At 38.7% G+C, this 13,007-nt stretch overlaps 1 protein-coding gene across 1 annotated transcript in view; it reads left to right on the forward strand.

The window, feature by feature from the left end:
- Positions 1–12,605, forward strand: part of LOC118884635 (ADP-ribosylation factor 1-like) — a 71,520-nt gene extending 58,915 nt beyond the window's left edge. Inside the window, exon 4 of the mRNA XM_036832340.1 lies at positions 11,550–12,605. Coding sequence (XP_036688235.1) covers positions 11,550–12,213 — 664 coding nt within the window. The 3' untranslated portion in view covers positions 12,214–12,605. The remainder of the gene's footprint in view (positions 1–11,549) is intronic.
- The last annotated feature ends 402 nt before the right edge of the window (positions 12,606–13,007 follow it).

Genomic DNA, 13,007 nt, shown 5'->3' on the forward strand with positions numbered 1-13,007 from the left:
AATTACCTTTATATCTTTGTTTCAGAATTTGATTTAACTTGAACTTATATTAAACCTTTAATCAAATACAGAAATGATTCTTTCCCCTTGACTTAATGTTACAAAGTACTTGTCTTAGCATATAGGAATTGCACACATAATTGTAGTTTTATCTAGATCTCAGTCTTTGGCTCCATCCTTATTTTTATTCCTGTATCTATCCATCCATGAACAAAGAAAATGCAACATACAATGCAGTATTAGAACTTCAAAGGAAAACAAAATGCATGTTTACAGGTGAAGAATCCTACAAAAATTCTAGGGTTCGGTAAAAATTCTCTTCCAAACCTCCTAGCAAGCCCAGTGAGAAAGAAAACACATTTGTTTTCAAACTGTAAGTAAGGAAAAAAAAAGTGCTTATTAACCATATGACCTTAGGCAAATTAAGTAATCACCCTGTGCCTCCGTTTCTTCATAAGCTTAATAAGAATGATAGAAGTAACTTCGTTATACAGGCATGTTATGAGGATTAAATCAAATGTGCCAGTATTAGTAAAGCATTTAGAACAGTGGCTGGCACAAGGTAAGCACTATTTCAGTGTTTTTAAAATAAAAAATAAAATAAATGCTAAGGAAAATTCTCAAGGAATGTAAAGTTTCACCCAGTACCTAATTTTAAAGGATAGTTCTCATTGAGAACTTCGCCTTATCAACAGGAGAGTAAGAGAGACAAGGTAAAAATGTTCACTTATGACTTCTCTGTTGCAAACACATTTGTGGGATTTGTGGAATGTTTTCTTGACTCATCCCTCAGTAGGTGCTGAGGACAGAACGTTGAACTCAGGGAAAGCAATTTTGCAGCAGGCCAGGATAATATGTTCTGAACTTGCAAGGTTCTGATGATCAGGCTTTAGCTCTAGATTATAAAGAAATGGATGGACGCATTTCCTTCCAACAACCATTCATAAATATCTCTTCTCTTATCTGGGCATTTTACAAGTTGTGCAGTGGAAGCATGGTGTTATAGTCTCTGCTAGGGCTTCATATGAAAACACTGTGTCCTGCTGATAAAGCCAGGGATTCAGTGTAGCAGTTGCTGGTCAATAGCAGACATACCTGCTTTCATATCACTGGCTATGCCAGTGGCTGTCTTGTGACCTCGGGCAAGTTATTCCACTTCTTAGGATCCTTGGTTTCACCAGATGAGCCATTGCAATCTCAAAATAGTGCTTTGAGGATGAGGGAGATCATGCACGTGTAGCATGGAAACTGTAAGTGATTGCATAGGAGTGATGACAAGGGAGGACTCTGACTTCTCTTAGTTTGGTGACTGTGTTGGGCTTCAGGCTCCTCATCTGCAAATGGGAAAAGTAATAGCACCTTTCTCACACGGCTGTTGCAAGGTTTAAATGCAAAAGCAAAACACAGTGATTGGCATATATTAAGGGTTTCATAAAGGTTACCTGTTATGCTTTATTCAATCTTATACTAAATACTGCACATACTACAGTCTAATTGAAATAATACTAGGTAAAAATGGCATATTTTGGGAACAGATTTTTAGAAAAGAATTTTCAACACTGTTTTCACAAACAAAATGCAAGTTAATTATGTAAACCTTTATTATTATAGAAGCAGTACTTCTATAAGAAATGCCATGCAAACAAAAATATAAAATAAAAACATACATTCCCACGGCACAGAGATTACCACAGTAACACTCTAGTAACACTCCACCTACATTTTCCCTAAGAATATATATGAGTAATATTATGTGTCTATCTATATTTTTAAGACATTTTTGAGCAGTTTTAGGTTCACAGAAAATTAAGATATAGAGACTTCCCATACGCCCCCTCTCCAAAAAAAGGCATAGCCTACCTCACTATCAAGATCCCCCACCAGAGTGTGTACATATGTTACAACTGATGAACCTATATTGACACATCATTATCAACCGAATTCCATAGTTTACATTAGAGTTCATTCTGGGTGTTGTACATCCTATGTGTTTGGACAACTGTATAATGACGTATCCACCATGACAGTATGATAGAGAGCATTTTCACTTCCCTAATAAACCTCTATAATATTATATTTTTAACCATAGTGATCATACTGTACACATTGTTTTATGATATGCTTTTTTCAGTTGACTATCTTGGTCTCTACAGATGAGTAAATTTTATCTCACCTAATATCTGAAACATGATAAACTATTTCCAAGTGTCCCAGTTATATTTTTTATAGCTGGTTTGTAGAAATCACTATCCAATCCAGAACCACATAAGTGCTTGTGTTTCAATAATTTTTCTTTTTTTTGCCATTAAAATTTCTTTTTTTTTTTAACATCTTTATTGGAGTATAATTGCTTTACAATCGTGTGTTAGTTTCTGCTGTATAACAAAGTGAATCAGTTATACATATACATATGTTCCCATATCTCTTCCCTCTTGCATCTCCCTCACTCCCACCCTCCCCATCCCACCCCTCTAGGTGGTCACAAAGCAACGAGCTGATCTCCCTGTACTATGCGGCTGCTTCCCACTAGCTATCTATTTTATGTTTGGTAGTGTATATATGTCCATTCAATAATTTTTTATTAGTGTTTTGAACAGCTCTATTTCAGTCTAATTTATATACAGTAAAATGCAAAGGTCTTAAGTGTACAGTTCAGTGAGCTTTGACACCCCTATAAACCTATGTAGCCAACGTGGGAATAAAGATATAGAATATTTCATCACCTTCAAAGTTTCTGAGTGCCCCGTTTCAGTCCATTGCTCCCCAAGAGGCAAGTACTCTTTTGATATCTCTCATTATAAGTTAGTTTTGATTGTTTTTGAACTTTATGTAAATGGAATGATTTGGTATTTATTCCTTATGAGTCTGGATTCTTTCACTAAACATAACGTTTTTGAAATACATCCACGTTGTGTGAATTAATAGTCCATCCTTTTTTAATTGCTGAGTAGAAATACTTCGCATCAATAGACCGTGGTTTGTTTATCCATTCTCTTGTTGTGGTGGGTCCAATAATGGCCCCCAAATTTTGTGACATTCCTCCTACTGAGAAGTGAGGTCTATGTCTCCATCCTTGAATCTGGGTTCTGTGCTTGTTGACAATAGAAACTGGAAGCTTCTACTGCCTGTTTCTTGGGGCACTTACTCTTGGAATACGACAACCATACTGTGCCAAAGCGCATGCAGCAGTGTGGAGAGGCCCAGGCAGAGAGGGACCGCAGCCTCCAGCAGTATTCAATTATTAAAAAAATTGTTATTTTTCAGCTCGATAATTTGAATTTTATTTATTTTAAGTTTACAGATCCCTCATAAAATCCACCATCTCTAAACTCATTCAATTTATCTTTTTCTTTCAATTATTTAACATATTTATAATACTTGTTTTAAAGTCTTTGTCTGTAGATTTCAGAGTCATTAGTAAGTCTTTAAAAAAAATTATTTATTTATTTTTATTTGGTCGTGCCAGGTCTTAGTTGCACCAGGTGGGCTCCTTAGTTGTGGCATGTGGGCTCCTTAGTTGTGGCATATGAACTCTTAGTTGCGGCATGCATGTGGGATCTAGTTCCCTGACCAGGGATTGAACCTGGGTCCCCTGCATTGGGAGTGCGGAGTCTTAACCACTGTGCCACCAGGGAAGTCCCAGTAAGTCTTTCTTTATTGAATTTCCTTCTCTTGATTATGGGTCAATTCACCTGCTTCTTTACATGTCTTATAAACTTTTATTGTACACCAGTCATTAAAGAACAGTCAAAAGTGAAATATGATGATTTTTCTTCTTTTCTTTATTCTCAGAGAGTGCAAGAACTTCCTTCAACCAGGCAGCCAATACCAGGTCTATTCTTTTAGATTCCACTTACTTCAATCTGGGTCAGAGCTGGATTACAATTGCAGTTAGTTTTAGTTTATAGCTGATTCAATTATTTAGGAGATTTCACTTTGTCCTTCAGCTCAACCACCAACTTACTTTATTTATTATTAATTAATTAATTAATTTTAATTAAAAATTTTATTGTAGTAACATTATATAAATTTATATGTATAACATTGTATATATTATAACATTATGTTTCACGTGTACAACATTATATTTCTACTTCTGTATACACTATAGTGTGCTCACCACCCAAAAATTTTAATTTAATTTAATTTTTTAATTGAAGTATAGTTGATTTACAATATAGTGTTAATTTCTGCTATACAGCAAAGTGATTCAGTTATACATATATATATATATAGATTCTTTTTTTAATATTCTTTTCCATTATGGTTTATCATAAGATATTGAATATAGCTCTCTGTGCTGTACAGTAGGACCTTGTTGTTTAACCTCCCACTCCATCCCTCCCCCAACCCCTTCCCCCTTGGCAACCACAAGTCTGTTCTCTATGTCTGTGAATCTGTTTCTGTTTCATCGATAGGTTCATTTGTGTCATATTTTAGATTCCACATATAAGTGATATCATATGTCTTTCTCTTTCTGACTTACTTCACTTAGTATGATAATCTCTAGTTGTATCCATGTTGCTGCAAAAGGCATTATTTCATTCTTTTTTATGGCTGAGTAGTATTCCATTGTAAATATGTACCACATTTTCTTTATCCATTCATCTGTTGATGGACATTTAGGTTGTTTCCATGTCTTAGCTATTGTGAATAGTGCTGCTATGAACATAGGGGTGCATGTATCTTTTTGAATTAGAGTTTTGTCTGGATATATGCCCAGGAATGGAATTGCTGGATCATATGGTAATTCTATTTTTAGTTTTCTGAGGAACCTCCATACTGTTTTTCTTAGTGGATGCACCAACTTACATTCCCACCAACAGTGTAGGACGGTTCCCTTTTCTCCACATCCTCTGCAGCATCTGTTATTTGTAGAGTTTTTAATGATAGCTATTATGACTGGTATGACGTGGTACCTCATTGTAGTTTTGATTTGCATTTCTTTAATAATGTTGAGCATCTTTTCATGTGCCTATTGGCCATTTGTATTTCTTCTTTGGAGAAATATCTATTTAGGCCTTCTGCCCATTATTTGATTGGGTTGTTTGCTTTGTTGTTGCTGAGTTGTATGAGCTGTTTGTATATTTTGGAAATTAAGCCCTTTTGGGTCGCATCATTTGCAAATATTTTCTCCCCTTCAGTTGATTGTCTTTTCATTTTGTTTATGGTTTCCTTTGCTGGGTGAAAGCTTGTAAGTTTGGTTAGGTCCCATTTGTTTATTTTTGTTTTTATTTCTATTGCCTTGGGAGACTGACCTAAGAAACAATTGGTATGATTTATGTCAGAGAATGTTTTGCCTATGATCGCTTCTAGGAGTTTTATGGTGTCAGGTCTTATGTTTAAGTCTTTAAGCCATTTTGTATTTATTTTTGTGTATAGTGAGATGGTGTGTTCTAACTTCATTGGTTTACATGAGGCTGTCCAACTTTCCTGACACTACTTGCTGAAGAGACTTTTTCCCATTGTATATTCTTGCCTCCTTTGTTGAAGATTAATTGACCGTAAGTGTGTGGGTTTATTTCTGGGCTCTCTATTCTGTTCCATTGATCCATATGTCTATTTTTGTGCCAATACCATGCTGTTTTGATTACTGTAGCTTTGTAGTATTATCTGAAGTCTGGAAGAGTTTTGCCTCCTGCTTTGTTCTTTTTTCCTCAGGATTGCTTTGGCAATTCTGGGTCTTTTATGGTTCCATATAAATTTTAAGATTATTTGTTCTAGTTCTGTGAAAAATGTCATGGGTAATTTGATAGGGATTACATTAAATCTGTAGATTGCTTTGGGTAATATGGCCATTTTAACAATATTAATTCTTCAAATCCAAGAGCATGGGATATCTTTCCATTTCTTTGAGTAATCTTCAATTTCCTTTATTAATGCTTTATAGTTCTTGGCAAATAAGTCTTTCTCCTCCTTGGTCAGGTTTATTCCTAAGTATTTTATTTTTTGGGGTGTGATTTTAAAAGGTATTTTCTGTACATTCCCTTTCTGATATTTCATTGTTATTGTAAAGAAATGCAACTGATTTCTGAATGTTAATCTTGTATCCTGCTAACTTGCTGAATTCGTTTATCAGTTCTAGTAGTTTTTGTGTGGAGTCTTTGGGGTTTTCTATATGTAGTATCATGTCATCTGCATATAATGACAATTTTACCTCTTCCCTTCCAATTTCTTTATTTATTTAAAAAAAGTCTATCTATTTATTTATTTATTTATTGGTTGCGCCAGGTCTCTGTTGCAGCACGCAGGATCTTCATTGCAGCACGTGGACTTCTTAGTTGCGGCATGCGGGATCTTTAGTTGTGGCATGTGGACTTCTCAGTTGTGGCATGTGGATTTCCTACTTGGCGGCATGCATGTGGGATCCAGCTCCCTGACCAGGGATTGAACCTGGGCTCCCTGCCCTGGGAGCATGGCTTCCCATCCACTGGACCACCAGGGAAGTCCCCCCTTCCAATTTAAATACCTTTTATTTCTTTTTCTTGTCTGACTGCTGTACTTGTCTGACTCCAGTACTTCTGTGTACACTATAGTGTGCTCACCACCAAAAATCCGTCCATCAACATGCAGTTGATTCCCTTCACCCATTTCACCCACCCCACCCTTCCCCTCTGGTAACCACAGCTCTATGTGGTTGTTATTTTTTGGTTTGTTTGCTTGGTTTGGTTTGTTCATTTATTTTTATTTGCAGTGACATGGATGGACCTAGAGATTGTCATACTGAGTGAAGTAAGTGCGACAGAGAAAGACAAATATCATATGATATTACTTATATCTGGAATCTAAAAAAACGGTACAAATGAACTTATTTACAAAACAGAAATAGAGTCACAGATGGAGAAAACGAACTTATGGTTACCAAGGGAGAAAGAGGGGGAGGGATAAATTGGGAATTGGGATTGACATACACACTACTATATATAAAATAGATAACTAATAAGAACCTACTATATAGCACAGGGAACTCTACTCAGTACTCTGTAATGACCTATACGGGAAACGAATCTAAAAAAGAGTGGATATATGTATATGTATAACTGATTCACTTTGCTGTATAGCAGAAACTAACACAACATTGTAAATCAACTATACTCCAATAAAAATTAATCAAAAACTTTAATTTTTTTTATAGCCCACATATGAGTGAAATCATATTATATTTGTCTTTCTCCATCTGACTTATTTCACTTAACATAATACCTTTAAGGTCCAGCCATGTTGTAACAAATGGCAAAATCTCATCTTTTTTTTTTTATGGCTGAGGAGTATTCCATTGTAAATATATGTATCACATCTTCTTTATCCATTCATTCATTGATAGACACTTAGGTTGTATGCTTACCATAAAGCTCCTAGAAGAAAACATAGGCAGTACACTCTTTGACATGGGTCTTAGCAATATTTTTTTGCATGTCTCCTCAGTCAAGGGAAACAAAATCAAAAATAAACAAGTGAGACCTAATCAAACGAAAAAGCTTCTGCACAGCAAAGGAAACCATTGACAAGGTGAAAAGACAACCTACTGAATGGGAGAATATATTTGCAAATCATATCTCAGATAAGGGGTTAATATTCCAAAATATGTAAAGAACTCATACAACACAATGACAAAAAACCAAACAATCCAATTAAAAAATGGGCAGAGGAGCTGAATAAACACTTTTCCAAAGAAAATGTGCAGATGGCCAACAGGCACATGAAAAGATGTTCAACATCACTAATTGTAAAGGAAATGCAAATCAAAACCACAATGAGATATCACCTCACGCCCCTTAGAATGGCTATCATCAAAAAGGAAAGAAATGACAAGTGTTGGAGAGGATGTGGAAAAAAGGAAACCCTTCTACACTGTTGGTGGGAATGTAAATTGGTGTAGCCACTATGGAAAACAGTATGGAGAGTCCTCAAAAAATTAAGGATAGAAGTATCATTGATCCAGCTATTGCACTTCTGAATATTTATCCAAAGAATATGAAAACTCTTATTTGATAAGATATGTGCACTCCTATGTTCATCACAGCATTATTTACAATAGCCCAGATAGGGAAACCCCCAATGTTCTTTACTACTGTTGCTACAACTAAGGGACAAATTAATCCTTTTGATCTTCCCAAGTTTGAACTTGAAAGAGTTTGATTTTTAGCTTAGTCACTTATGATTTACTTACGGATTCAAGTTTTACAGGTCCTGGGATCTGAGCACCATGAAATGGCCAAAAAATTTTCTGTCTTTTAGCTAGCCCTGTCCTCATAATTATTTCTGCTAATTTCTCAGAAAAATTCCTAGCGGGTGGGAGATTGGAGATATGTTGGCCTGAACAGTTCTTTTTGTATTTGAGCTATCATAGATTCTACTGTCTTTTGCCTGTCCTCACTGTTAAAACCTGCTGGTTTCTCCTAGTCCCTCCCCCTTCCATCTCTGGCAAGTTTGCTTGGAATTTGCAAAGTCAGATTGGAATTTGCTGCTAAGTGTGGAAGCATCTGCGGCTCTATGCTTGTCTCTCTCTGGATCATAGTTCATTAAGGCTTCTTTGCTTTTTTGTCACGGCTCTTTGATAGCTTTATAGAAAAGTAATTTTGTTTTTCTTGTTGTTACCATGGAGATGATGGTCTTTTGCACTGTTCTACATCCTAACCAGAAACAGAACTCCCTCAACAACTTTAAAGCCTTTATTCTTTTCTTTTTTTTTTTACATTTATTGTGTACTTTATTTCTATTATTATTACATTGTAATATATAATGAAATAATTATACAATTCACCATAATGCAGAATCAGTGGGAGCCCTGAGCTTGTTTTCCTGCTACTAGATGGTCCCATCTGGGGGCGATGCGAGACAGTGATACCTGACGTGTGTTGCTTACGTCCAGTCTACTCCGTGATCTCGTTTTGGTCGCTGTCACGGCAGAAAACCCTGCTTCACAAGGATAGGACGTTGGAAATGGAAGCAGGCTTTTCAGTGCTTTTGTAGCAATCTCAGGATATTCTGCCTTGACTTTAATCCAGAACGTATGGAGATTTGAAGTTGTCTCAAACATACTTTTGAGACCACCATCATTTGTGATCTCAAACAGTTGATCCTATTCTAGCACGGACAAAATCGATTCACCTGGCTTATTCACAAATGGGTCACGGATCCATTCCTTCCCAGTTCAGGGGTCTTTTGTGGTTGGGAAGTAATGCTCAAACTCTTTTGAAAGCTGAGATAGGTGAGCAGTTTTGAAGGTTTCATGGCTTTGTTGGATAGCCGGTAGCCACATATTATACAAAGTGGGCTTGGAGAATGTGAATCGCCTGTTGCAATGAATTTAAGTAGGACTCTTGGTATTTTCTTTTAAATGTAGCTTTCTTTTTGTGGGCAGTCTTTGAGTCTTCTGCTGTCTCATCATTGGGTCTTTCCCCCTTTTCAAAGAAGCTCTCCAGAGACATTTGGTTTTTACTCATTTTGGCTAGGGTTAGCTTGTGGGCTTACCAAAACTGTGACTGAGACAAGTGCGCAGTGTGGGAAAGAGACGCGGAGGGAGGTGGTAAATAAAATAATGGGCGGGCTATGCATGGACTAAAATAAGTGTTGGATTCTGACTTAAAGCCTGCCACCAGATGCAGCTGTACAATTGAAGTACATCAACTCACTTGCCACTATAAAGCCTGCCACCAGATGCAGCTTAATTGTCACTTGACACTCACTCATAGGGTTTTTTTTTTTTTTAACATCTTTATTGGAGTATAATTGCTTTACAATGGTGTGTTAGTTTCTGCTGTATAAGAAAGTGAATTGGCTATACATAAACATATATCCGCATATCTCCTCCCTCTTGTGTGTACCTCCCACCCTCCCTATCCCACCCCTCTAGGTGGACACAGAGCACCGAGCTGATCTCCCTGTGCTATGCGGCTGCTTCCCACTAGTAAAGCCTTTATTATTTTCTGATTTTAGACTTTGGGATCAGTTCTGTGATTTTTAAAGTTTGTATTACAGGATTCCTTTACATATTAAGCAGAAAGTAGAAGGGTATTGGGCATGTAATTGGAATTTCTGAACTACCAAATCTATTTATTTATTTTGTGATTCTCTGCATGTTTTTCACAAGGGAGAAAGTGACTGACAGTGAGATATCAAGAGACACAGGCAAAAGACACAAATCCCTTTAAAGTAGGTAACGGATAAAGGATTTAACAGCATGGTGATGGCTATACCAAGTTGGAGACTCAGGAGTATTCTTCCCTTTGGAGGGGCAGTTTCCACGGCCTTAGACAATGACACAGCCTGTATGTGGAGAGGCGCTCCATAGGCAGGCAGGTTTTTTCAGGAAGCTCAACCTGGGTCCGAGAAGAAGGCCAGTCTGCCCCTCTGTCCTTTGTGTTCCTGTGACTATACAGAAAAGCACCTGTCATTCTAAGTCTGTGTTATGTGTTTACCTGCTGCTCTGGGGAATCAGGAAAAACTTAAGTTAACCCTGTTGGTTGTCCTGGGGATGTTATGTCCATCTTTTATCACTTTGGGTGCATTTCAGTCCTAGCACCCTTCTGGGAACATACAGCAGGCTGTACAGAATCAGAGATTGCTTTTTATCACTCCTGGGATCTGATTATCCCACATAGAAATGGGCTGAAGGACTTTCTTAAGTCCTATCTTGACACAAGTAAGAAATTTACATTCTCCCAGCATCTAATTGTACATATTAAATATGTGAAGTTTTTGTATACCTCATAAAGCTGCAAGAAATAAACCCTCTCAACATCAGATTTCTCACAAATAAAGTGGACTTAATAATAATAAACTCACTGCTAGTGATGGTAAAGATAATAGATGAACTTGCCTTGAAAAATGTAGAGTCCTAGTCGTATTGAGATGGGAGGAGATTTCATAGGGCTTTTGGATTTGGGTGTGACACAGTGATTGTGTGACCCATTTGCAAACCCTCTCATGTAAACAAAGGTTTTAGGTGATTGTAGTAATAGATTTGGCTGTTTCAGGTTCTGAGATGTAGGGGGAAGTTCCTCTCCATTCACAAGGAGACACTGAGTATAAGGGATGGAGAAGCAAATGCAAAGAGAGAAAGGGGAGAAATTTGATTTGGTCCAGATTTGGCCAAAGTTTTTGATGTGTTATGGTGTTTTACTTTATGCCTTAAGTAATTGGAAACTATGGAAGGATTTTAAGAGCGGAGTTTTATATTCTCTATTTTTTCCTGAGACTGTACTCTTCTCATTTGTCTTGTACCTGTGCCACATCTATTCTTTCTGCATCTTTCAGTAAAACATTTTAGAGCTAAATTAACTAGGTTTAAATTATGTTTAATATTGACAAATGTTTGATATTGCTATTGCTTGAGATTTGTATATTTACACATCTATAATCCGTCTTCAAATCGTTATTTTCTAAAGTTGCATTGAAATGCATCGGTTTTGAAGGAAGACATACAAATAGCCAAATGGTATATGAAAAGGTGCTCAGCATCACCAGTAATCAGGGAAATGCAAATCAAAACCACAATGAGATATCACCTCACACCTGTCAGGATGGCTATAATTTAAAAAAAACAGGGGGGCCGCCGTCAGAGCCGCCACCTCGTGGGAGCGAAACCAGCGCCTGCCTCGGGGTAGCAGCTGCGCCGGCCGCCGAGGGCTTCTCTGGCCAGCGTTGCTCCCACTAGTCTACAGCGTGGGGCGTATCTTTGCAAACCTCTTAAAGGGCCTTTTTGGCAGAAAACAAATGTGCGTTCTCATGGTGGGCCTAGATGCTGTGGGAAAGACCACCATCCTGTGCAAACTGAAGCTGGGTGAAATCGTGACCACCATTCCCACTCTAGGCTTCAACGTGGAAACCGTGGAATACAAGCACATCAGCTTCACTGTGTGGGACGTGGGCGGCCAGGACAAGATCCGGCCTCTGTGGCGCCACTACTTCCAGAACGCACAAGGTCTCATCTTCGTGGCTGGCAGCAAGGACAGAGAGCGTGTGAATGAGGCCCGAGAGGAGCTTATGAGGGTGCTGGCAGAAGACGCGCTCAGGGACGCCGTTCTGCTCATGTTTGCTAACAAACAGGACCTCCCCAATGCCATGAATGCAGCCGAGATCACAGACAAGCTGGGGCTGCACTCTCTGCGCCACAGGAACTGGTACATTCAGGCCACCTGTGCCACCAGCGGGGACGGGCTCTATGAGGGACTGGACCGGCTGTCCGATCGGCTCCAGAACCAGAAGTGAGCGGTACTCCTCTCTCCTCCCCTCTCACTCCCTCCTTCTACCCTCGCTTTACTCTCATGTGGCAAACGTGCCCCTGGGGTGTGAGTGCCAGAAGCTGTCTCCATGGTCGGTCGCGGTGTGCTTCACCATGCTGTAAATGTGCAGACGCAGCCTGCACCTGGGTTTTTATTTAATGTAAATAGTTTTTGTTTCCAATGAGGCAGTTGCTGGTACTCCTATGCAATATTACTCAGCTTTTTTTATTATAAAAAGAAAACCAACCCATTGTTCAGTACTGAGAAGGAATTTTAGGCACACGGGTCATCCAGGAGTCGCTGTGTCAGACAAGCCCGATGCTCCTCCGCTGGGCTTTAGATCTGTGTTGAGATCCATTTTGGTGGTTGGTTTTTAACCCAAACTCAGTGCATTTAAAAAAATAGTTACAAATACAAGATAAGGAGAACACTTGAACACACAGAAGGGAGAAATGTGCCTAGTGTAGGTTCTGCAGTAATGGCCTGAGTCCGGTCCACCAGTGGTCTGTTTCCCGTTGGGTACATGAAACGGGGCAGAACCAGCCATGATCCATTCTGCATGGTCACAGAAGGGTCCCTGTGATTTGCTCTGTCTTGGGTCATCCCACACCCCATAGCGTTTGTGCTTGCATCTGTGCTTACATGGCCGTCCAGGAGATGGGCTGGAGGCTGCAGCCGCTGCTCTCAGACCCCTTGGAGGAACCCCAGCCTTTTCTTGGGTCCGCATGCGCACTTTGGTTGGAACGCTCTGGTTTGAGCGGGAGCCCTGCAGCAGTCCCC

Source organism: Balaenoptera musculus, chromosome 19 (assembly GCF_009873245.2).
Source record: "Balaenoptera musculus isolate JJ_BM4_2016_0621 chromosome 19, mBalMus1.pri.v3, whole genome shotgun sequence".
In the NCBI taxonomy this organism is placed as follows: Eukaryota; Metazoa; Chordata; class Mammalia; order Artiodactyla; family Balaenopteridae; genus Balaenoptera; species Balaenoptera musculus.